This window comes from Falco cherrug, chromosome 4, assembly GCF_023634085.1.
Source record: "Falco cherrug isolate bFalChe1 chromosome 4, bFalChe1.pri, whole genome shotgun sequence".
Classification (NCBI taxonomy): domain Eukaryota; kingdom Metazoa; phylum Chordata; class Aves; order Falconiformes; family Falconidae; genus Falco; species Falco cherrug.
This window is the reverse complement of record NC_073700.1, coordinates 43,019,313-43,045,771: the sequence shown is the minus strand read 5'-3', so window position 1 is coordinate 43,045,771 and position 26,459 is coordinate 43,019,313. Positions and strand designations below refer to the sequence as shown.

The window sequence follows — 26,459 nt, the reverse complement described above, 5'->3', positions numbered from 1 at the left end:
ATTGTCTTGCGTTCAACCTAGAGGAAATCTGTGCTGATTTAAGGACTCTTAGGATAGTGAAATATAGTGCCTAATTAAAGATAATTATTTATGTTCACAATTCTTGGCACAGAAGACAGGTCACAATGCAATTTTACAGCACTGGATTTCAGAAACATTTTTTTGCCAGGCAGGCCAGAAGGCTTGAAGGGAGAAGTTAGAAAAGTTATCTGAGAAGTTAGTCAACATTTTAAAGTGAAGGAAAATCGTCATCAGAGGAAGGTCTCCCCATCTTTTCTACTTTCTATGTAAAATGAATACAGCCGAGGGGAGGGGCAAAGCCCGAGATAGTTACACCTTTTTTTTTTTATTTTTTTTTTTTTTCTGGTCAATTTGGATCACTAGACAATTGTAAGAGATGACTCCCAGAGTCTGCGTTTCAGTTCAGGCTTGTCTCCGCTGCTGCATTTCCCTGCAGCCACCAACTGATACACGTGAACCACTCTAAAGTAAAACTTTTATTTTGTTTTGCTCAGGGTAAGCTCACTGAAGGCAAACCTACAGACCATCCAGGCTAAGCCTTTGACAAATTCCTCCGTACCACAACCAAATAGTCTCACTCACACCATGCCTAGACCTCAGGGTCCCAACACGCACGGCACCGCTCTGGGGGGGAAAGCACTGCTTCTCTGTGGGAAAAACAACGTGCCCCAGGACAGGACAGCTGGGGCTCAGGTGGGTCTCAGCCTGCAGGCAAGCTGGAACAGTCCTCAGAGCTCTGCAACATCTCTGCCGTGCCACAAGGCGCTGTGCAGCCCCGATGGCAGTGGAGGCCCTGGGGTGCTCAGAGCAGCTGGGGATGCTGGACAGCCTGGGCAGCTGCCCGAGCACAGCGCAGGAGGCATTTCTGGGGACGGCGCAGCTAGCCAGGTACTGTGACATGAAGAAGCGCTGCCCATTCCTGGGTCTGGCTCCCACCAGCACCAGCAAGGACACCTATTGGTCCCACTGCCTGCCAGGCTACTGCTGCCTCAGCTCCCGGAGGCCCAGTCTTCTTCACAAAGTGGTTTCGGTCCCTCCCAGCTCTGACAAGCAATTTAATCCCACTGGGCGGCTGCCTGCCATTGTGCCGGCGTTACGCTTTTCCCTGCACGCCCGCGACAGCACCCGTGACTGGCACCAGGAGAACACGCTGCAGTTAAAGGGCTCTGAAGCCTCCCGGTACCTAGGCTGCTAGGCTGAATGCTGATGCAATGAGACTGGTGCAAGATAAGGATCAACTGACTTACCAGATGCAAGAAGACAGTAGAAGAAACCTGAGGGAGAGGAACTCCAACATTGATTTCTGGAGATCTAAGCTCATCTATGAGCTAAAGTGTCTGCTGAAAGAGACCTAACATTGGAAACAGAAAAGAACCAGCCTGAACGTGCTGCACGTGAAATGCAAGGAGCACTGGAGGTAGGTTTGACATAGTTATCTCATGGCTGTACTGTGGATGGGTAAAGGAAATGGCTTTTTCTCTGCGGAATACTGGTATGGCTTTTATCAAGACAGGTCTTGGTGAATCGTGACCCTCAGTAAGAAGTAAACCTGGCCACCATGGGCTTTATATATCAAAGTCAACAAAGGAACCTATCAAGACATTTCTATGCCGTCTTTTTCTTCCTTTCTGCTTGAGGCTGGAGGAGGCCAAGCCTCCCTCAGGCACTGGCTGGTCAGCTCAGCACACCACAGGAGAGCAGAAGGTGGCCCTGTAAGCTGCAGTATCCCAACATGCTTACCTAGCCCTGAATTTTCTGCTATTGCTTGATGAAAATAATATTTTCATTCGGGATAACACATCATTTGTGTTACATTTTGAAGTTCTCTGAAATCTTAAAGGCAAACTATTTGCAACAGAAAGAGCCACAGTAACGTAAGAGTCAGTGAATGATGCTAGTAAAAACTCAAAACATGAAAAAACCAGAGTGTAAATTCTCTGATGAACGTCTGGAATACTGCTGATGGAAGCTTTGTCTACCATGTTTCTAGGCACGTATGAATAAAACCCCCAAAATTCTGTATTCAATAAGGACCTTTTTAGTTGTCTATATCTGTACTGATTCAGAGTGGCAGGCTGAGGACGCTTTCTGTTCAGAGAACATTTTCTGCTGAAAGGCTGCGTGCCGGCTAATGCTGGTTCCTTCATTAGTTTGGTTCAAACAAGTGGATGAGATGTGGAGAGTAAAGTTCGCCTGCTGGGGCAGGTTAACTGAATTCCCTGCGCAGTGACTGTAGTTATAGTATTCTATTGCATAGGTACGAAACCGCCAAACTTTGGCATTGGCTGAGGGAGGATGAAGGGAGATGAGATTAAAGGATTTTGCTGTGGATCAGTGTAGAACAACACAGGTCTTTTAAACTACACAATTTACTGCAAAGCTTGGGCATGTTCCATGTTCAGGTGTAGGCCTTGCTGCACATTAGTAAGCAGGTAATCAAATGGCAGCTATGGTGGCAGCTAGTCCTTCAAAATCTGTATTAACAGGAAGGAGGAATGAGCCTCTAAGATGTATCAGCTGAGCGCAATGAAACCACCTCCTGCTCTGTTCCACCCTCAACAGATGGCCATGGACGTGTCAGCTCAGTGGCACCTTCAGCAAGGTTTGTGGTTACACTCCACAACGCAGTACGGAGCTTCTTGCAAATGTTTGTTTGCTTGCAGGTAACCCTAGAATGCTTGCACCACCGTGAGAAGTGGAAGGGTATAGACTTAGTTCATGACAATGTGGAAAAGAACCTCATAAAGGTAAGATCAGACTTACTAGTTAATTTTTCAAAATGTGGAAATAACTAATATCCAACTAAATATTTGTCAGGGTAAAAATATTGCAATAATTTATTCCTTTCATTCATCTGGAAGACTGAGGGGGAGAAAAGAGGAAGAAATTTGGTAAAAAATATATATGTAGGGGATGGTTAATGTTCTATTAATTCTTCCTGGAGCAAAAAGGAATAGCCTAGCATCTTTGTGAGGTCTTTTTCAGTTCTATCTTCCCAGATCCTATAAAAAACAAGGTAGAAACATTTCTCAAAATTGGTCTCTGGGCCATAGTCTATAAAATCTCAGAAATTCTCAGGGCCTACAATATAAAATGCTGATTTACTGTCTTGCTATACATATAGTGCTACTGAACAAACAAAATGAGATGGATAGTAGTGATTGCTAAATCTTTTAAACAAAAAATATTAATCAAATAGCATTTTACTAACATATTTGAAAAAAATTATATTGGATGTGTATGAGAACAAAAATACTATGAAAGAACGTTACGGGACAATGGCATTGCTTAGCGCACTTTTCTGGATACAGAAGGATGTGCAGACCACTTGGATAAACCAAGATGCTTGCTCAGAGCCTACAGCCCGCAATTTGGTGTTTTAGAGTTTTAGTGAAGAATCATGGAGCTAATATAAATTAGCTTAAGTATTTCAGCACTGAATTCGGAATCAAATTCATAGTAGAATGAAATGCTGCTAAATGTTCCATATGGACAGATGAAAAAACTATTTTTTCAAAATGAAAAGTAAAGGCTACTTTGACTGATCTCACCAAGCAATGCTCTGACTATGGAGCAAGCTAGGTAGTGACAATAAAGGACACCAAAGGCTCATTTTGCAGTAACGAGAAAGTCAGTTCCGAAAGCTGCTATCGCTCCTAAAAATACCGTACAAGTACAGAGACAGCACCTTTATTTTCAAATTTGGGGTGTCTTAATGACTTCCAAATAATTTAAAACACTTTATTCCCTGTTTCAAAACTCAGAAAACTGTACACAGTTAGGTAAGACGGTACATTGGGCTAAACCAGAGTTTTTAAAAAGGAAAGGGGCTGGGACACCATAACATTCTTTGAGGAACCATAATTACAGTGTTTGCATAGTTTTCAGTGTGGTTGGTTTAAGTAGTTTTTATTTATTTTAAGCTGAGTGGAACCTGGCTTTGAATTTCTTTGACTAATATGTACAGTTTTGAAGAATACTACAATATACTTCCTTAGGGAGCCTGTTTCTGAAATCAGATATAGTTTCTACCTATTCCCCTACAAGTAAAATATTTGTATTGTTCTAGAAAAATATAAAGTAGTTAGAGAGGCTAGTTTAATGGATTAAGGTTCATGTTTCAAGTATCTTCACACTTAAGCCAAGCACAATTTGACTTTATGTTTATTAGAATGACTCCATTCAATAAAATCTACTAACATGTTTGATATAAGGAGCCATAAAAAACCAAGTCAAAAGATACAACTTTGTATCACTGAGGAAGAGGGGGACCAACACACACCCTTTCTTGACCTGCATTGCATTTAACATACACAGGACGGTTGCAACACCTAGAATGCAAAATAAAAAAGGTAAATTCACTAAAACAAATGATGTCTGATGATCACTGAAAATGTCCTCCCTTTCTTTCTGAGGCTTTCCTTCATGCCACACAACAACTAGCAGTTGTCTTTCATCCTTGTGGTTGTCTGTCATCAAAATGACAAACATTATTAAAGCCGTGAGTTAAAGGCAGGTCTCTGGGGAATGCTTGCTAGAGGCTGGAAGGAACGGCTGGTACAGCAGCTCCCTCCAGCCACCTTACAGCACTAAGGCTTTCAAGCCACTGCAAATGCCAGCAAACTGTGAACCGAAGCACTGTAGAAAGCTAATGAAAGCAATTAGCTGTTCATTTAGCACAACAGCATTAAAAGTGGTTCAGATTAAGGTAAGGCTTTCACCTTCACAGCATCAACAGAGATGTACATCATGCCCTGGAGCAGGATCTTTCTGACAAAACCTCAGCCCATTTTATTGATGAGAAGTGCTTTAACCTGAGGAACATATTGGACAGAATCAACTTCTACCATGGAGTAGAAAAAGCAGATGGGACGTGAGTGGCTATTGCAGCCTTCTCTTTCTGTGCTCCCTGCTGTAAGTGGGAGCCTGATTGTAGCGCAACCCCTAGCCATATTTTGGAGAAGTGATGCAGAAAAAGAAGTGGCTTCTCTCTCCCTATGGCCCTGTTTTTCCTTGGCAGGAAAGCCTCCATCATCCTGACTTATTCTTGCCTCTTACCAGCTGCCGCTGTTGGAGGTCAGGCAGGAGCTGCCGGCTGCAGCACTGATGCGCAGTGAGCTGCGGTTCTCAGCGAGGATGGCCACTTTCAGCCGTGTTGCAGCTGCCTCCTTGCCCTCAAGCTCCTTTGTGCAGATGTCTCCCTCTGGTTTTGATTTACACTATTCTGTGGGCTTCAGGTTCCAAAACCGCATCCAATCAAATCAAAATTCAGCTAAGGTGTGCAGTTAAGCACCACGTGGTAATGGCACGCAAGTGTACACCAAGAACTATATGTATTTCCTGTAAAAATAGCTTGGGTTATTTTTAAATTAGACCATCAAGCTATACAGAGGTATGCATTAAGCAGCATAGTCAAAAAGGTTTGGTGCAGCTTTAGCGTTACAGACCAAAGTAAAATTACTGAACTAAACCGTCCCAACCGTACACAGTTTTAAAACTGTTTCTTAGTGGTGGCCTCATCAAGACCTGCATCCAACCCAAAAGCAGTAGCAGAAGGCAGCTTGCAACAGAGGGCAGTGTTTTTGTGCTAATGACTTGTTGGTTCCCTTATCGCTCTGTAGCGTAGCAGTATTTGAACAGGGAACGTACTTCAGAATCTCAAATGGTAACTGCTTTGTCTTGTTGGAAGCAGAAAAAGTGTCAGTATTATTTGTTTACTTATGTTCTGCTTTTCATTAAAAGATCACCTCATTCACTACTGAAATGAGAGCATATCGGAAGGAAACTTGGCAGGCGTTCTGCTGACTCTAGTAACACTACATACTTTTAGGATTAGCAATGAATAAAATTATTCTTGTCACCTCTAGTAAAAAGCAGGTTCATGTGGGTAAGTTTTACAGCCCTTTTGCTTTCTCACCAACCATTATCGAGAGAAATGCCATTTCTCATTAACATTTTCCTGAAACGATTTGGCAGACTGAGACATACCTGCAGCACTTGGGAGCAGAGCAGGTGTTTTCTGCCTCAATAGAGCCAGCAGGATAAATTACAGTCTGAAAAAGCAATGTTAAAGAACAGATGAAGTACTAAGTATTTCAGATAGTCAAGATGGAAATTTCCTAATGGGAAATTTAATTTTCTGATGAGAAAATGAATGTAATCCATCAGACCATAGAGGGAAAAAAACCAACCCCAAAACCCAAATACTCTGCAGAAAGTACACTGAGATTGTCTGGATCAGTAGCTGTAAGCCATGTCAGCTTGGGTTTAGTACACTGATTTATGCACTTTACTATGGTATCAGGTTGGTTACCTGAAACTTTTCAGGGCAACTGCCTAAATAAATGTGTAGCACTAAAGAATTCCAAATAATTTGGGAAGAATAGTATATTAGTTTTTTCTTTTTGCATCGCTTAATATTTATGCTCAGTGTTCACTTAAAATCTAGAGTAAATGTGAAACTCAAAAAATAGTGACCTATCCCTGCAGAGTTTAACATACAGGCATAATTCTTAAAAAAAAAGTTTGTTTCAGCTTTTCAATTTGATGAGTAAAATATCTGTGCCTTTTTGTAAAATATGCTAAATATTTCCGGGTGAAGAGGGACGTGATCTAGTAGGCTAAGCAACGCGTTACAGAAAGCGGTGAATTGAACTCCAAAGAGTAGCTTATGCTGCATCAGCAGTTTTCAAGCCAGGGGTTCAGGCTGCAAGTTCAGAGCCTTGCAGGCTCCTTCTTTGGAAAGATCTGAGTCTGGGATTTATGTTCATCTAATTATGATGATGATGACCATTTTTGATGTTTGGACATGCAACCAAGCATCCTAAAGTTTGTTTACATACAGGGCATGGCAGCAGGAACATTCATGGGTGGCATTTTGCAGTGCAGGAGCCCTATATTTAGTCTTTTTCTGTATATTCATAGGCTGTGCCATGGCAGAGCCATTTCTGTTTGTCTCATAGATATTACTAAATTTAACTGTAATAGCCCTGCAAGTTAAAGCAGATGTGTTAATTTTAACACACGGAGAAGTAAGAGGATGGAGATACTTATCTGAAGGACACAGCAGGACAGTGTTGGGGCAGGGAGAAAATTCCAGTTCTCCTTACTCCTGAGTCAGTGCCTTATCCATTTTCCTGCTATCATTCCTTCTGATGAAGAAGGCTGCTAGGGGGTCAGAGCCACATGCTTTATTATGTAAGTTATACATATCTCATGAGGTAGGGCTGCTCCGACAGCAGACCAGAGCTGTCTGAAGAACTGTGTAACAATCCTTGTCCTTCGTTTTCTTACTCATTTTCCCCATACTAGGTTCTCTCATGTTCTCAAGTGGTTGGAGACACAAAGATCTGTTTCCCCAGGATAAACGATATTTTCCCTTTTTTGGGGGGATTTGGAATCCCAAATCACAAAAGTAGATGGTATTTAAATCTAATCTGATGGTGTGCAATGTACAGGAGATCATACTAAATAATGTAATAACCCATCAAAGCCGTAAGCACTCTGAAACCTGGCACAGAGAAATGAGTCACATCTCAGCTGAGATACAGCGGGTGTGAACTCAGACCATCACCTAGCCTGTTAACGGCAGGAAGGAGCTGTGTTGTTGACATTCATACCTGATCCTGAAAAACTATTTTTAAGTCTCTGTAAACAAAAACTATTTAAGAAAAGGCAATTCTTTATACAGCAAAACATAAAACTAGTTACCTTGGAGTTGACACGTGGGCCTCTAAGACCTTCAGTCAGCAGCTACAACGTTCATTTACACTTAACGATGATAATCCCTTGCCATGTCCTGATACAGAAACAGTACGGGAACTATTTTTTTTTTTCAAACACTGAACTAACTTTGGGAAGTGTGTAAATAAAAAGGCCCACAAACAGCAGCACATTTATCTGTTTAGAGAGAAGAAGTTTTTGCACTTTCATTTTTCAGCAGCAAGAGCAGAGCCCTAAATTAACTGAAATTTACAAGTATTTACACAGAAAACGTCATTAGTACAGCTTTCACACCTAAGTTCCAAGTTTTCCTTTCCTTTTGATAAATACACTTGCATGTCTTCAGCCTTAATTTTGGCCTGGTTGTGGTCAGAAACAGCCTGATATTTTGGAGTGGGTCAGACTGAACTTTTCAAACATTTATTCTGCCTTTACATTATACAAAGCAGAAATGGCACTGGAGGAGACAGACCTGTGTTAATCTCTATCTGTATTACCTTTTCAGTAAGCTTTCACTGAAGTAAGTGATGTGTTGGAACTGTGTTAGTTGAATTGTGGAACATACAGTCTGAAACTCCCAAGAGGTGCTGCCCATGTACTGACAGGAAACATCTCAGGCTAGCAAGGCTCACTGTCATACTTCCCTGTGACTTCAGTCAGAGTTCAGTAAGTGCTTCCATTAAGATTCTTTCTCTTTTAGAGGAGCCTCATGTTCACTCGTTTATTCTTTTTCAATGCACACTTGGAAACAATAGAGTTTTCCTGACATTCTGTTTGTCATAAGTAATACAGGACATTTTCAGTTTATTTTTAGGGACTCTTAGGAAAGTGCAAACTAACTAGCTAATTATGTGTTAAGTCACAGTACATAAATTAATGTCTGGGTTTTTTTTCCCTGCCTGTAGAGCATCAAAAATGTTGAATGTAGTTTTTTGTGTGTTTTGGACTGTGCATGATCTAGCATACTACAGCACTTTATCCCTGAAATGGCTATCCATCTAAGTTTCTCATGGATTTAGATCCACGAGAACATTTTCTTCACATCCTCTATTAACCTTTTCTAATGCTTTCAAAGGTAGCACAAGCTGCACATATGGAATCACAAAGTGCCTTGTAAGATAACAACGTACAAGCAGGACTTTGTCATGGAGTCCAGATGAGACTATGACATAACTCTTGACAACTGGTACATAATGGAAAACCCGGTATTTATGTCCATATACCGTTACACCGTAAAATAGCAATAATTTTCTGGAATGTCTGGAAAATAATGTCTGGAAAAACTCAAGTAATCATATTTGTTGAAGGAATAATTAGTTTGATGGTACGCATGGCCTGAAAAAAGTATCAAATAAGATTGCACTCTGAATTAATGATGCTGTTACTGCTAAGTTACTAGTTAGCACATGCATAGCAGAGATTCTTTACTCATCACAAACTCCATAGTAATGTAGTTATACCAGAATGACAAAACACTAGAGAAGAAGAAAACTATATATGCTGGTGAGGAGTAATTCAGGCTGGTCAGTGCTGTTGAAAAAAAATACAATAGGTTTACTGAGCAAAAACATTTCTGGTTAAAATGTGGATGAACTTATATGGTAGAAATCCTGTTAATTCTCTTGCTCATGCCCATACCTCGAAAGGACAAGAGGAAGGAGAAGGCAAGCGAGGGCAGAAGTGAGGAGTGAGGGTTCGTTTAACAGTTATCTATAGGTAAGCATAAGAGTGCTGTTTCTTCTTTGTCTAGGCTTGCAGTATAGTCTGTAATAATCAGGGAAAAAATATTGCTAGGATATGCTTTACTAAGACAGCTAATGGCTGTCTCTTAAATTCTACCACACTTCTGTTCTTCCATTGGGATGTGATTATAGTCAAATGCAGCTACTACAGCTCCTGTTCCCTTCACATCCAATAGTGATTAGACAGTCGGTGCCACAATTGCTTTTTTTGTGTTTTAAAAAAATCAATCTTTCAAAGACTGTTTTTGCACTGACTTCTCAAGCAATAAATGCCACTCTGAGACATCCTTCCTTCTGCCTAATTATTTTCCTAGCTAAGCAGGCTAGCTCCATAAAACAAGGAATATGAGCCTAGAAAAGATTTTCTATCTTGGAACCAGGAAAAGCTATTAATTTAACAAGGTCTGGAGCCATTTTGTAATGAAAAATACTTTTCTGATTTGTGAAACAGCAAAGTCTTCTCCAGACGAAAAATGAAACAACCTACAGGGAACCTCTGAAACCGTTTGTTTCTAAAATCAGTACCCCGAAAAAGGAAAGAATCAAAAAATACGTAACAGAATAAATAGTGTGAATATGGTGACGATCTAAGAGTGATCCTATGTTGAAATGGCAGATTTATATCACTTGCACATGAAAGATCAGCTAGTTAAAAAATACAAACGAAATGCCTATTGCCTCAGCTCTTCAGAAACATAGAGGGCCAGCTGGAACAGTTTGTCTTACATTGTAGACTTCATCTATTGGCCCTGGAAAAATTTAGTTTTCCTTTGGAACGAAGCTTTTTGTAAAAACTCATCTAATTAGATTTAAACCTCTGGGATCAGTACACTATACTAGTGTCTGTCAGTGATATTGTGGTGGTGATTATGCTGTGTGGTATGGTTAGCACTTGTCACCTACATACTCAAAATGTTTCTATTGACCTGAATATTTATGTATTTAGTTTATATTGCCTATATGTATAATGGCTTTATGGCCACATGTTTACAGTCCTGAATTTCTGTGCAAGAATGTCATTGCTTCAAACCTGTTAAAGGAAGTCCACTACCAAAAGGAATATGGCCATTGCTCTGGTAATCATCTATTAGAATATTGTTGTGTTGCTGTACTGAAATGGTAAAGGCCCTTTCTTTTTCTGCCTTTCTTCCCTCTGCTTTATGACAGTATTATATCACTTGTGAGATTGCGAGTAGAGTGCTATTCATTTATCATTTGGAAAACAATAAACAGGAATAAAAAGACAAGAATTAACAAGATTTAGCTAGTTCTGAATTTACTCAGGCAAGCTAAAATTCCATTTCCAGTTTGCTATACTAGTTACTTCTAAAGAGCTAAGATTTTCCCCTTAGTAGGCATTTGTGCATATTGCATCTTATACCTCCTTTCTTGGGTGCTGTTGTCTGCAGGAGCCCTTCACAGGACTGCTGTTCGAGAGGATGTTGCTGAGTAGATATTCTAGTTCAACAGTAGTTGATAACAGTTATGTTATCAAAGGCTCTGTCTGAACAATCTAAAGCAGTCCTTCCAGCACTTCCTTCTCCTCCTAAGTACCACCAAATTTGTATTCCCATTAAAAAAAAAAAAAAAAAAAGTAAAGAAAGCCAGTGATCCATTATTATTCTGTTTAGTTTCATTTCAGGATATTGTCTTCCTTGATGTCTAGAAAAGTGTGTTCTATATACCAAAAGATACACGGAATGCGAAGAAGTAAAACCACGGTACCTTCTACGGGGCATTACGGCAGTTTTGCCAAGTCCTTCTCCATCAATGACATCATGTCTCCATTCAGGCTACGAACCATACAGGTCTGAGCAGTAACTGCACATCAGTCTTTTTATAAGCATTTTGTCTGCCTCTGGTACTGCTGGTGGACTTGTACCTCAGTTTCTAGCATATTCCTGCACCATTTACCTTGAGTTACTGAAATACAACTGAATAACAGACTCCAATAATTTTCCTGTTGTAACTGATTGAGGATCTGTCACAGAATTTAACCTAGATTCACACTATAGAGTCTTCACACATCATATTTAGAAGCCCATGAACAAAATACAGTCTTCAGAAAAAAACGTCAGCTATACACACTTTCCAAGCCAGGTAAACCAAGAGATACACCTAAGGGCTTTTTCTGGTAGGCATTTGAAAAAGTAAAACAGTCCAAGCAAGACCAAATGCTTTTAATTTCTAGTCATCAGACAACACACATGATGAAAACATGCATACAGTATCATTTTTTTGTTACCTGTCCTATCACATTTTTTACTATAAACCTAAACAATTTGCATTTAGTTAGAGGAATGGTTTAGCAACTTACAGATGTCTTGTCTTGGGGCAGATCAGATGTATTTTTTACTCTTTATTCTATTCGGTGTTTGGTCTGAATCCCAATACTGAACAGGCTTCAAATTCAGATCAAGTAACCAAGTCAGCAGAACAGAAGTCTCCAAAGAGCACTAGTTGTCAGTGATTCTCACTTGCTTTTCTGCACTCTCAGTCCAGCTGCTGTCTGCTCTCAGTGTTACTTCATTGATGCATTCAGGAAAATGTCTTGAGTTCCCTTTACTTCAGATTTTCATTGTCTGCCGTTTGGCTTTTCCTGCCTGCCACTTCTTTTGGGGAAGCTGGCTGGTGAGGCTGCCAACCCTAAGTCTATCAGAAGTCAGGGAAGTGATTTGCATAGGGGAACAGTAAAAAAGGATTAAATTGCTTTTGTATAATTTGAACAGGAAACTATCAAATGCAGAAGGGAAACACTGTTCTTAAAAACCTCTTTTATACGTGTCCTTGTCCAGTTCACTGTACAACTTCTATGTAAAATTATTCCTGGCTCACTTCTGCTTGATTTTCTTCTAGACAAGTAAGACAATTTGCCACCTTTACAGTGGCAATCAGACTGAGTATGTGGGAGCAAGAGTGTGGTATAGAGCATTTCCTCCTGCAAGTCCAAAGCCCCAAAGCCATCACAGCTGCAAGAATGATTAAAGGACTAGAAAGCAAGTAATTGATAAAGTTCCTCAACTTTCTCCTTAGCAGGCAGAAAAAGGTGATGTTAGCAGCACTAGATGACACTGCTTTGTTTAGCTTATTCAAATAACAGTTGGGGTAGGGGCAGAGAACTTGCTAAATCTGCAAGTATCTATACAGAAGAAAGAAGAATCATAATAAAAGACTTTTTGCTTAAGCAGACAAAACCAAAAGAAGAATCAGTGGCCACTTATTTTTCAGAGCAGAGGAATTCATCACTGCAACAGCTTACCACAGAGAGATGGCTTCATTAGCACCAGGGACTCAAAATCAAGGTCATGGTCCTCCCTGAAAGCTCTGATCTCTCTGCAGGCACTGGCTTATAAAGAGGAATTTCTACATGATAGACCAGTGACCTGCAGGCTGTGCAGACTTAATGCATAACTATGACTTCTTTCTGACCGTAAGATTGAAAATGTCCCATTTCTATTTCTGTCCCAACTGCAGAAGTCTAGGATTAATTTACCTTACTTGATTCTGGGATTAATCTTGGTCATAACAATGTAAGACTGATCCAGAATTTGGATAGCAGAACCCTGGAAACATGAGATGCTAGAGGCAGAAGCCCAGAAAGCCTAGCTAGGTATTTGGCAAAGGTTAGATCACAAACCAAAGAAGGTATTACAGCTCCTCTATGTTTCATCATTGCTGGTGCTTGCAGAGCATGTGGTTGGTTGGGGAAGCAAATATTCTGCAAGAGTCTAATGACAGAAAATGTAGTGTACGCAATTCGGTGTAGAAAAGGATGGTATGTTGTCTTCAGCATGCCTCAAGAAACACTTAGTTTGGTAAATGTATTTTCCATCTGGTGTAAAAGTACACAAATCTTTAGGAAAAGAAAGAAAACCTTTTAATCATGGTGCCAGACCCTCACTAATATGTTTGCATCTCTTTTCCATAAAGTTTAATATTAACATAAATAGTTACCTTGGCTTCAGTCTCCTGGAAATGACCAATAGGGCAGGATGTTTACGCACATTACCTCTGGGAATTGGTCAGAGCAGACAGCAAGTGACATGTTTACATAGTCCAGTATTTACACCATACCTAAATAGCAGATTATTCCTGCTGGCTCCAACACCTGTACTGTGTTCAGAAGCATTTCTATGTCCAGAGGCAGAGTAGCCAACACCACCCTTCCTCCAAGCTTACTATTCCACTACCCAGGAGCACAGGGATCAGAAAGATGCTAGGAAAACAGGTACAGGTTAAGTAAACCCATGAAAAAGTAACCGCCTACTCGAATAAATGAGTAGCCATGATTCTGAGTATTTTCACTCAGTTCACTGAGAATGCATGCTTTTAGAAACAGCTCTGTTTGTTGTTTTTTCACGGGTTGTTTTTTTTTTGTTTGTTTGTTTGCTTTTTTTACCACAGGGGTATGAAAAGTCAGTGTGTTACACCATTATATGACAGAAATTAACTCTCACTTTCCTTTTCGCCTGGTATATTTTTATTCTATACCTGAAAAGCCTACAGTATTTTGTTTTAGTAAGTTACTCCATCTCTTAAATAAGTTACCCCCTCAGAGTCTCCATCCTTTCCACATTATTTTTATTACATTTAAATTTGCTTATAAATTTAAGAAAAAAACTTTCCTGTCTTAGCAACTATCGAGCATGTTTATTTGGTGGTAGAATTGAATAGATTTTATTTTTGCATAACTTTCTCCTAATTCAAGGTGATGAACCTACTTATTTTTAACAAGCGTAAAAAATAGAGCAAAAGACAGGAAAACCTCAGTGGCAATGAAACCACAAAATGCCTACCAGCCTCTGAAATAGTTTTCAAATTTCTTATCCCAGAAGTTCTGCAAGGAGCCCTCCTATGGCTGTTGAAAAGGACACAACCTGTTCCTCTGAACAGAAACACAAAGAAATACTAAAATGTGATGGGAAGCACCCTGCAAGAAGCACGTAGGAGAGGTGTAGCAGTGTTGTGAGCTGCAGGAAGGAGACGAGTATAGCAGAGGCAGAACTTTCCTTGTGGCACTTGCCACACAAAAGCTTTCATCTCAGACCCCAATGTACCCTCAGCATAACCTTTAAATGTATTTTTGTTGATCGCTTTTTCCCCTTCCTCTTTTTACGCCTTAAAATCTCAGTTATTTACAGTTTTTCATACCTACTCATGGTGGCTGGGTATACAGCTAATCTTATCATTTAATATTGGAATCTGAGAGTAAAGTTTTCAGATGAAGGGTGACTCAGAAGTGGTTGGGAAGGTGTGTGCTGGTGGTGTAGGCAGCTCAAACTTGCCTGGAAAAACCTGTTTGAAGGAGGAAATAGTTTTTTAAGCGAGGAATAGACTGTTGCCTACAAACCAAGAGAAATTACAGATGAAAGTTAAGGCACTCACTTGAAGACAAAGCCAGATTTCTCTCTCCTAAAATTGTTGCTTAATCTCACAAAATCATAAAGACTTGCCTAGCCTACATCAGAGCACAAACTATGGGCGAGTGGAGAAACCACGTAGGAGAAGCCTGCCTCCTCAGCACGTGCCATGCAGCAATGCTCCACTTCATGGATTAGCCTCAGGGGAACATGAAATGGGGAGGGCTAGAGTTCCCCTAATTGAGTGACAGCCATTGCACATCAGGATGTATTCAGGCTGTCGTGAATTCAACTGTCTTTATTTGCAAAGTAACAGAAATCTCTCCTCACACTGAGGGACACATAGCTGCTAAATAAAGACAGCCTGGATTGAATGGATGTGAGACTTTGCTGGAATCAATACAGAAGATGACTTCCTTCTGCCACAACATTTATATGTGAGGAACTGAGGTGGTTGCTACCATTACTGCTCCCTCCCCTGCACTCAGGCAATTCATATAGGCTTGGCAGAGCAAACAGGGTTTGGTTCAAAGCAGCAGTGCTCAAATGTATTTATAAAAAACTGTTCCGTATTCTCAGAAAGGGCTGCCTTGAAGGAAATGGAGATGGACACATGTAGAAGCTTTTTTAGAAAAGAAGCATTTTCAGGCTGCAAAGAGTCACGAGACAAACGTATTGCATTGACTCTAAAGTCAGGGCAAATTTAGCTTGCCATGACTGGCTTGAGATTTCATTAGTAACTGGAAAGAATCTCATTCCTGACAAGAATCATTGTTATAGAACAGCTGCATGAGACATAGCTGTTTCTCGCTGGCACTGCCTCCTTCCAGAGACATCTCTCTATTAAAGGGATTTATACCCTTCTCTCGAGGTACCTTTAGACAAAACAGAGCATGCACAAGGCTTAAACTGCCTGTTTTACTGTTACTTTGACCAGGTTTAGCAAGAACACATTAATAACTTAGCATTTTATTTTGTTCTCCTAAATGATGATGCACTCTAAGATTGCTGGTTCTGCAGCATCTGAAAGCATGATACAGTGTAAAATGGATGAGAAATATGACAGAACTCTGAGACTTATTCTCATTCTTAATAGTTAAAAGTGTAGCAAAGAGTTAAGCATTTTCCTGTGTATAGCTATGGCTTCCTCTTATTTTGGAAATATTTTAGAAAATCCAGGCCAAGTTAAATGATCCCATGGTTTTCTTCCCCTTTAATTTTAATAAAGCTGTTTTAAAATAAACATATTGTATATTTCTAGGACCAGTGGAAGAGATAAATAGAAACTGATTGCATATAAATGTGAAATTGATTGGATTATTTTCAGAAATTAAAGTAAAAAAATGCATATTGGAATTCAGTAGAAGGAGGATTTTTAAGGTTGTAAATCGTTACACTGACCAAATGAAAGGCCCAGGGTCCCTGGGTCCTTCGTTTTGATCTATGCTGAATAGGCCAGTCTGTGTAAGGACACAGATTAAATGTCCAGATGTATATTTAAAGCCTTCGTTGTTTTAGAAGTATGGTATTTACATTCTGATAGTTTCCTTTTTTCTGTGAAAATGTCATGTTTACGACAATTACAAAGAGAATATCGGGGATTGTACAGATATCCTTTAGCACACATAGAGCATATAATATACTTTAGCTTCCAGATCTGCTGACTGTATTTATGCCAGCCCTATTGTCATTGTTATGAAGCTTTATAAGTAAAAGCTTGCAATATTCCCAAATCCAGACAATCTCCCCACTCCTGATACGCTTGATGAATGCATTGGTTTGAAGATATTTTCTCTAGGCACAAACTAAACTGGTCCTTCGCACTATGAAACTGTCATCCCGTATGAGTGTACACAACAAATGCACAGAAGTTACTGCTCAGAATGATTCTAACTCTTCTTCAATACAGTTAAACTAGCTGAATGCATTACCTGCTGATATCACATTCTGTTGAGGAATGTGGTCTTTTTTCTTTTAAATGTGCTATTCTTCTTAAGAGATTCCTTGGCTGTTCCACACCACCACCTGATTAAAAACAAAACAAAAGTTGGTACATCATAAAGCAGTGACCTGCAATTAAGCTTCAAAAAACCCAAACAAACCCTAAAAACAAGAGCAAGGGGCATGGTAATCTCTATCAAGAATTTGTCTACAACATGACAGTAAAAACCGTCAGGTCGAAATTAATTTCAGATTCTAGATCTAGGTTATACTTGTAAATCCAAAGACTGCAAGATATCATAGTTTAACTTTGAAATAATGTGGTCATATACCCTAAAAATAATTGTGAAATCAGTCACAATTACACTATTCAACTAAGTATGAGAACCTCAACAAATGTAACTTTTACAAAATAATTTGGATGAAATATGGAAACATGGATGAAAAAAGTTTAAAAACCTGACAGGCAAAATATAGAAGAATTTTACAAAATGAGGAGGCACAAGAGTGTTCCTCCCACCATATCACCTGGCTGCTGCTTTTTGCATTTGGATACTAAACACTAAGAAAACCTTGGAAACAATAAAGAAACAAGGATAGCTGTCAGACTGTAACATTTTGAAAATGCTTATGTTGTACATAAGGCTACCCTGATTACATGATGAAACATGTGACTTCAGCAGCTTTTTCTCTGTCTAACTGTATTCAGCCTATAAAAATCACAGCCTTGGTGAAGTGAGAGAACAGCAGGACCGCAGTTTTCTACAAGCTCTCAAGAACGCTGCAGCACAAAACTTCACTCATGTCCTGGAAGGGAAAGTTTCCGCATGGGCAGCTGCCTGAGCCAATGCCTCACCACGCACTCTTAGGAATATGTTGCTCAGCATTTGTTGTTTTTGCTTCCTGCCTTTGGAGGTCATCCAGAAATGACGCAGACTGGTGCAACACTATCTGGTGATCCTCCCCACCAATCCGTTTATGTATAGCAGATTATCTAAATCATTTTATCCAATGCGTGGCCAGAATGAGTAATTGAAAACTGTTTGTGCAAAGCTTCTGCGATGTATTGGAGGTGGTTCCCCTGAGGCCATTTTTCTTTGTATGTCTTAAATGACAGTGCTTAAAAAAAGATAAAAAAAGTAAGAAATAATTTGAGAACACACAATGAACCTAAGCCACATCCACTTACATGCAGCCAAGCAAGGCTTAAAGATGGACACATAGTTTTATGTTTGAATTTTGAGTTCACAGGCAGGTTTAAACAATATTTTTCTTCAGCAAATGAATGAGGGGTTTGCTCAGTAGCACTAATCAGTTGCCTTGGTTGTGCATAATGTGCTTGCAGATCACTGCTACCTTTATAAGCAGGACACCAGAGCACCTAGTGAAATCACGTGGCACGAGAGTGTAGCTACTACTGCACATTGTGCTGACACAAAGTGTTATAAGGGTCGGACACACAACTCAGTTTTCAGTGACTTTCAGATGAAAGCTCTCTTTTAAAGCTAACAAACCACTATATTCTCAACAAAGAGAAACAATTTCTATTCAGACTTCAGAGCTTGCCCTTTTCAAACATTAACATTGTGTGAATTTGTGGGCTGTGCAAGCTCTAAATACTTGAGTCGCTTCCAGATATAAGACTACTATTGCCCTATGACAGTTATATGCCATTCTGTATGGAAATGACTTTGTATTCTGAAAAGAGAGAACAATATAGTCTCTCACTTCTGTGTCACTAAAGGAAGACCTGTGTTTGCTATGTGTACAGTGGGCAATGAGGCCCAGCCAGGTGCTGTCTGATAACACAGCATAGTAAGTGCTGTGAAGGAACGGAAACAAACCTTAGGCTTGATGATTACCAACATTCATGTACTTGAAATGTTACTACTGAATTTGAAATACATGGGTTTGTGGTCTGGTGATTGTACTTGCACCATGGCCACATGTAAATGTGTCAGAAGAGGATTTGAGAAAAGCATGGGTTCAGAAAACCACTCTTCTGCTGAGCTCAATGAAAATGGCCTTCCCAAGAGACTGAGAACAGTTTACACACGGACAACCTGCTCAGTACTGTCTGTACTAGAATCAGCTTTTTTCTTCTGCATCTTAAAAATACATCTGATATATAATTTATTTTTTCATGCAAGCTGAATGGAAGAGTAAAAGGCACCCAACCATTACAGAAGCATTGTCATATAGTAATGGAACGGCCACAGTTAGCCATAGGCAACCCTTATATGATAAAGATTTGTGGCAGAGGAGTGGCACTTATCTGAAATACTGAAGACTACTGAATTTCTTTCCCTGGTTCTTTTACAGATTTGTGTCATGCTTCTAGAGTCTGCTGCAGTATGTTTCTGTGCACATGCTGTGTCCTCTTTGATGGCTTCCTGCTTTTCTTCCAAGTGTGGAATAAACACAAGATACCTACACCACTTACAAAGAAAGAGGGCAAGAAAAAATTTCTCGCAGAAAATATTAATTTCTTCTTCTTCTCTAACCTGATTAGAACAAACAACACTAGTAAGTATAAGAGAGCTTGTAACCTAACTCCACTCACTGAATAAATTAGATTGTTTTCATCCATATTTTCACAGGACAGAAAGCGTCAGCACAGTGGCTACATCACATACACATTACATACATACATAACCATAACATAAGTGCATTTGTGAACTGCAGCATTGCTCTGGGGAGCTGGTTTCATAGTCATGGTTCACTTCTAACTACGTGCTCTGGGCTGCTTTAATTGCACTGTTTCATTGATAGATTTGCTCCACAAAGGTGAATCACCATTTTCGACTGCTGGAGAAAGTGTTACTACCAATAAAGCTTAAAGTCTGAATCACAAAGGTCCTACTGAGAATCTGAACTGAGAGTGGAAGTCCTCTATTCCAGTATAAATAGAAAACAAATACGCCCCTCAATCTTTTTTGAAATGGAGACATAACTTTGCCCTGTTCTTACTGGGCTGAGACACATGCTGCTTTGTTTCATTGTTTTTACTTTGAAGTACACTTTTCATTAAAAAGAAATAAATCTGCTTACAACTTGCTCCACGTTGTAAGTAGAATTAATGCAAGAGGCCATCATCCTCACACTACCCCACTGAACTGTACCACAGTGCATTTGCTCACTCGCACGCAGAAAGGCGTAGCATGGGAAACACCACTGTAGTGACAGAAGCTGTAACATAAACACAGGAAAGGAGGACCCTGCTAAGCAGCGGGTGACCTCTAAAAGCACTGTGTACTCTTTGCCTCACAGCCTTGGTATGTCCCCACAGGTTGACGTTTTTAGTTAGCAATAAAGGTGAACAGTGGGAGCGAAGGATAGGACTGACAGGCTTGTAAAACTCCCTGACATACATCCCTTAATCACCAGTGGCCTGCCTAGGATCGGACCTCACCTTTGTCATGTACAGATGAACACACGCTGGATTCTCTTAGGGAGGTTATAAATAACAAAGTTTTGACAACAGCACAAACTACTCAAATTCTGCTTCTGAGCAGAAGACCCGAATCTTTGGTGCATTCAGGGGAAAGGAAGGATGTGGGCTTGATGCATAATGAAGACATTTAACTTCATTAAATCTCTTTCCCTTGGTTTTTCTCTACAGAAAGAAGTATGCGTAACTAGTAAAATTGTAGACAAGATGTAAAAGAGTGTATCTAACAAAGCACTTTTATCATAGATAGTTCCTCTACAAAACAAATAGCTACCAAAGTGCACTGGATTGCCTGCATAAATACTTCCTCTAAAACACAGCTAGCTTACAGTAATTACCTAATTAAGAAGGAACTACTGCAGAATAAAATTATAGTGAGAAATTTACTACTCTTAGCTTCACTTTCTTGCATACTGTTTTCCCTTCAGTAACAAACCAGATTTTTCCCCCCTGCAATCTGTAAGCAATAAAGGCTTCTTTTTGCATGAAGATGCCCTCAAGCTAGCTCTGGGAGAACCAGCCTCGGACCCAAAGGGCTCAGTACAGTGTGGAGACCTGGCTTCAAATCAGTACGGTCATGTTCATATGCTACTTCTTCAGGGTCCAAGATGATTCATCTATTGCAAAGTTGCATTGCTGTAAGGGTTAAACTGGCTGGGACAGTGCTAGCCAGGAGATCTTTCACATTGCTCTACTATACAGTGTCAACAAACCCTTAAAGATTTAGGACTGGGGTGCAGGTTCCTGGTATCCTTAACTCTTCGGGTTTTGTCTACAAATAACCTTTCAGCAGTGGGAACTAATTTAATTTCCAAACCACACACATCATTAGCAAACCTGCTACAACTTAGTGTGTAGGCAAGATCTAAATAGCAGCATAATTTAAATCACATTATGCCATTTTTAGTCATCGTTGAAATTCAAGTTGCATTGATTTCAGTAGACTGGCTGAGAAACTACATTATTTCAATTTGTTCTCTTCCATTTTAAAGCTGTCTACAGGAAAAGCTTGAACAGGTTCACCACGTTGGCTGCAATGCTAAAGCAAAGGAACATAATAATCAATTGTCTGGGAAATGTTACCTGAATATAAACACTTCCTCTCTTCTTTCTTTTTTTAAGGCTGAGAAGAACTTTTCCTTTGCATTTTCTCTCATTTTTTCATAAAGATTAAAACATACAGGAAGTGCTTACAGGATTCTCAGAAATACTATGATTACACGATAAATGCCCTGCAACTAAAAACTGTGCTATACTAATTCCCTAGGCTACTCCTTTTTGGTGACGTTTCACTTCATATCTTCCACATTTAGAGAAAATAAGTCATTAAAAGAAGTTGGTCTTCCCTCTACAGCTCCCAGTGGAGTTTTCTAAACGTTGGGAATTTAGTTTCAGTATGAAAATGACTTGTGTTCATATGTTCTTGCAGCAAATGTCCCCACAATACTTGGAGTATGAAACAATTTCAGGGGACATTTGATTGCTTTTGAATTTTTATGAGGCAAAAGGAAATAAGAATTGAATGAAGGTTTAAATGAAAGTGACAGTCTTAAGCATTTTTCCTTTGCAAAAGTGTTCATAGATCAAGCAGCAGATTTTTTTTTATTTAGAAGAAAAATTAGATAATGAAGCAAAATGGAAATAAGTCCCTGTAGAGCTACAAACACTGCCTCTATGAAAATGGCTTTATCACAAAAACACTGTTAGCATTTTCCCCATCACAATATTTCAGTGCTGTTCTTCTGTTTCCAATAAATTTGTATGCCAATTTGCCTACAAATTTCTCAGTTTTATAACAGGAAAGAGATGGTGCATTTCTCAGCCGAAGTTGGTTGCCTGCTTTCCAGGAACAACTTCATTAAATGCTTTCATGTGATTTACAAGTGTACAGGCCCCTCCTTCTGGCTCCCCTAGGAGATTTGACTGCCGTATGTCCTTTTACAGAAATGGCAAGATCAAGCCAACACTATACAAAACCATCCCATTACTATAACCTCACATCAATCTCCTCCCCCAAATTAAACAAAATGACATGCCAGAATGGAAGCAGTTCCAATAGCAGTGTTTAAAAGCAGGGGTGAGTTCTGACTTTTTGTGCACCATGAGGCTTACAAAAATGTTCTGCTTCATTCAGATACTTCAGGAACTCTTCCAGACAGAAAATACAATTGTGGTACTGGAGAGATCCATAAAGGCAAAGGAGTACCCACTGAATGTAGCTCAGACACACCTGGAGGGAAGAACTAAATGACCCAATGTAGAACTCTGCTGGGATGCACCTCAGCTTCAGTAAGTAAAGGCCAGACTACTCCTTCCCTTCCTTCAATGACTACTCAAGAACAGGAAATTTAACGACAGTGAATCAGTTTGATGAGATGAGAATTACATTCATTACATTGTGATACAAATTGTGGGAGGAAGAAGTAAAATCCAAGTAGCTACCTTGAAATAATGGGCCAAAACATTTAACGTTCAGTGTGTGTGGTTGCCTGTAGAATCCCTCCCCCAGGACAGTTGAGAGCTCAATTGCTTGTTGGTGACTGATACCTGTTGGGATTAAGTCTCATGTCCAAGTTGGTATTTAGGAATTGATTTTAATTCCATTCTGTATGAAACACAAGATTTCACTTTAGGAAATACCTAATTTTAGAAACATGTTATCCCAGAAAAAAGCCTGGTGTGAAAAGCTATTTAATGGTCAAGCTCCTTAAAAAGTCAATTGCAGATAAAAATGAGGCAGCACCTCTTACTGCCTCAACTAATTTTCAAATATGTAGTGACTGCAGTATCACCTTGGTATAGATTAGCTCATTTGGCATACATTTTGATTATACAGCTGTGGGAGTTTCCCAGCACATGCTGGCATCAGCTTGGTGATCCATGTGCTGTGATCCACTGTACAGTTTATATCGTGTCTTTCTGGATATACATGTCTAAGATACCAGCTTTCCTTCCCTAATAACTGAAGAAGGGTCTTTTGGATTTTAATCCCATTTATCTCCTTCCAATCCAGTTTGAACACATCAGTGATCCAAAAGAACCCTATTGAGTATGTCTTATTTAAAATACTGTCTTCAAAATGCTTTGTGGGGTTTTCTCCAGAAACACTGCACCAGGATTTCTCCCATAGCTGGAGTTTCACAGTCCAGTAAAAGGATTTTTCATATATTTATGAAAAGTAGAAAAACATTACCTTTTTTATTTTTGTCTCTACCAAAATCCCATTGTATTCAACAGCTTCACATACAATGACATTAATGAAATACATAATGCTTAATCTGAGTATTTATATTATTTTCCCTAAACAATGTTTTATCAGCTCAAAAAGCTTCCAGTCAAACAAAGGAGTGGCAATAAATCATAGGGTTTTTGTACTGGTATCTCTTAACTTTTTCTAACTCCTTAGACCATTAATTGTACAATGCAATATACATTTTTTTCCAGCATCATATCTCCTTAATCGGATTTCCTTGACATTTCCTTTGGCATATCCATGTATTAGATTTCTTCAACTTCATGCTCTGCTCTCCACCATCTATTCAGTCACAAAATACTGTTTTGTATCTGAATTCTTTTATATCCATTTGGATAATTTCATTCACATGGCTCTTCATATCACACAAATCATTCCTGTTCTGGATGCAGAAGTTCAGCTGTAAGAAACCAGAAAAACTTCTGACTAGACTGTAGCATTCACTCAGCAGTTATATTTACTATGGGAGCAGATCATTTGCCACTCAGTTACCACCGCACCATCAATTAGGTATGCAAATAAGCTAGTATCAACATTTTATTTGAAAAACCCACAAAACAAGGTTGCCTTAAATATTAACATACAACTCCAGTTCTATACTCAAGAGTGAGTTTTGTTCTCTCTCCACTTCCTCCCATCTCTTCCACAAAAATGTCCACAGCATTATGATTATGGCAATCTGGTCAGCAGGACTGCACATATCCAAGGTGTAAAGCTTGTTGGATTTAGGATCCAAAATGCAGGGTGTCACATTATTCCTTCTTCCCACAACTGCCAGTGATACTGTTGATGTTCCAAAGGGTCCCGTCTAAAAACATTTGGAAGCTTCATCTAAAGTCACTGGAATGTCAGAACGTCCTTGAATATTTTCTTCAATTAGAGTGAAGGGACATTAACATGACATACCTAAAACCAAGAAATGCATAGGGGTTCTGAATCAATCTTTGCTCCTACTAGCTTCTAGGGTATATAAGGGCTTCACAAGCTGTGGCACAGCTATTCGGAAGTGTTTTAGGCTTAACATACACACAAGTTTTCTGTCAGTCTAATGTGATTTCTAATAGTTTAACCAAAATGTTTATACAATTACACTGTTTACTAGATGTAGTTGTACTGACACATAATTAGCATATCCTGTTCTCCCTTCCTCCAATACATATGAATTTTTCTCTACCACGGCTCCCTAAACCAGACCAGGTTTCATTGGATGCTTTAGCCCAAATCATTGAATGTTATGTTCATCATAACTGCAATTAGAGATAGAAGTTCTGATGAGGTATTTGAAATCTTGACACTTTTTTCTACCACAGTTTTTGGTAGAGCTCATGTCTCAAAATGGATTTTCTTGTAGACAAAATCCTAGCTGAGAAAGTAAAAGCATTTGCTAATTCACTTTTTAAGGATTTTTTGCTTTTAAGTAATTTAAGTGTATTTCTCTCTTGTGGCTTAAAGCAAGAAGGAATTCAGCCCAATAGCTCAACTGTAATAGGGGAAAAAAATATTAAATGAACCACTTCTTCATAACATGTAAATGTTATCTGAGTTTGCTGTTTGTTTAAAAGGAAGTACTGATGTTGGCACTTGATCTCAGTGTGTGCTGCCAACTTTGTAGTTGAAGGGATTAGACAGAAAACAAATTAATAAAGTCTAGTTTTTCTGTGCTGAAGCAACTGGGACTATCCCAAAACAAGTTAGTGGATTCTGGAAATATAGTCTATAGTGCACCAAGCAATTAATAGATCATTAGACAAAACAAAGTTGACAGATTTAGAGTTTACCAGCTCAGTGACTACACAGGAAGATTTGCCACATCTTCATTGATAAGCCACTGAAGAAATGCAGCTAATATCAGCTCACACAAATTCTTGATTTCAGAGCTTTCAGTGGTTATTCTGGCAAGTGATTCTTGTTCCAATTAACATCCCTCTGTGCCAAATCTAGACTGCTTAGCACATTCTGCTGCACAAGTTTAAGCTATCACAAACTACAGCAACACTCTCCAGTAACATCCATCCCAAACTTATTCTACAGGACCATACACAGGTACACAACACAGCCACGGAGCCCTAGAGAGGCTACACAAATGAGAGACTGCAAATGAAGAAGGTAGCAATTATAAAGGTATATCAGAGTGGGTTTATCCGCTGCTGAAGGTCAACACATGTAAGAAATCACCACTTCTTATGGATGCTACACAAGCTAGTTTGGCAAATGGGTTCCACATCAATTCAGTCCAACATCTGTTCAAATCCTGCCTGAACGCGTGACCTGTCCACTGTTAAAAAAGGAACATGGTGAGGGACTGCTGAGGTTATGTGAGTGGCCCGTCCCCTTCTCTTTTTTCAGGCTTTTCACTGAAGTTTACACTATAGATGACACCTTACAGACCTTAATGTGACATCTGCAAGAAGCCCATGATACTCTGCAAATGCTGATCCTGAACAAATCAAAGCTGGAACATGAAATCTCTGTGAAGACAAACTCCTTCATTGACAAGAAGTGTATGGGCATGTGCAGTCTTCCCCAGCACCCCACGGCTCATTGGCTACACTTGAATAGTAACCTTTGATACCTTAGCACATGATATAAAACTTGCAGAGGTTGTAAATAATTTCCAAAGGAAGTCATTATTATTCTGTTTTCTCAAATAATGAAGTCCCATAGAAATAAACTAATGAAAATTAATATCATACCTCTTTCCTTCGAGCAACCTTATATTCTCAGCTGTAGCTGCTACTAATTCAAACAGGATTAGTAGACTTATTCTAACAGAATCAGACTGCACTGAAATAACCAGGCAAATATTGCAAAACAGGAATTACTAGCAAGAGAAAAACGTTATACCAAAACACCAAACTTCTCAACATAATCAGTACAATACAGGATTTAAGTGTTCGGGATAATGTGCCATCTCTGATTGTCCTTGTCTGGAAGAGTCTAGCTTAAATGCTTACCCCATCCTTACATTC

The 26,459-nt window shown here is 39.4% G+C and overlaps 1 protein-coding gene across 1 annotated transcript; it reads left to right on the top strand.

The window, feature by feature from the left end:
- The first annotated feature begins 799 nt into the window (after nucleotides 1–799).
- On the top strand, nucleotides 800–26,045 carry TEKT5 (tektin 5). The gene is given in 9 exon segments (XM_005441533.2): nucleotides 800–1,207; nucleotides 1,209–1,371; nucleotides 1,374–1,438; nucleotides 2,685–2,786; nucleotides 4,680–4,894; nucleotides 5,643–5,724; nucleotides 22,372–22,526; nucleotides 25,837–26,001; nucleotides 26,003–26,045. Coding segments are annotated over 9 exon segments (1,398 nt in total).
- The last annotated feature ends 414 nt before the right edge of the window (nucleotides 26,046–26,459 follow it).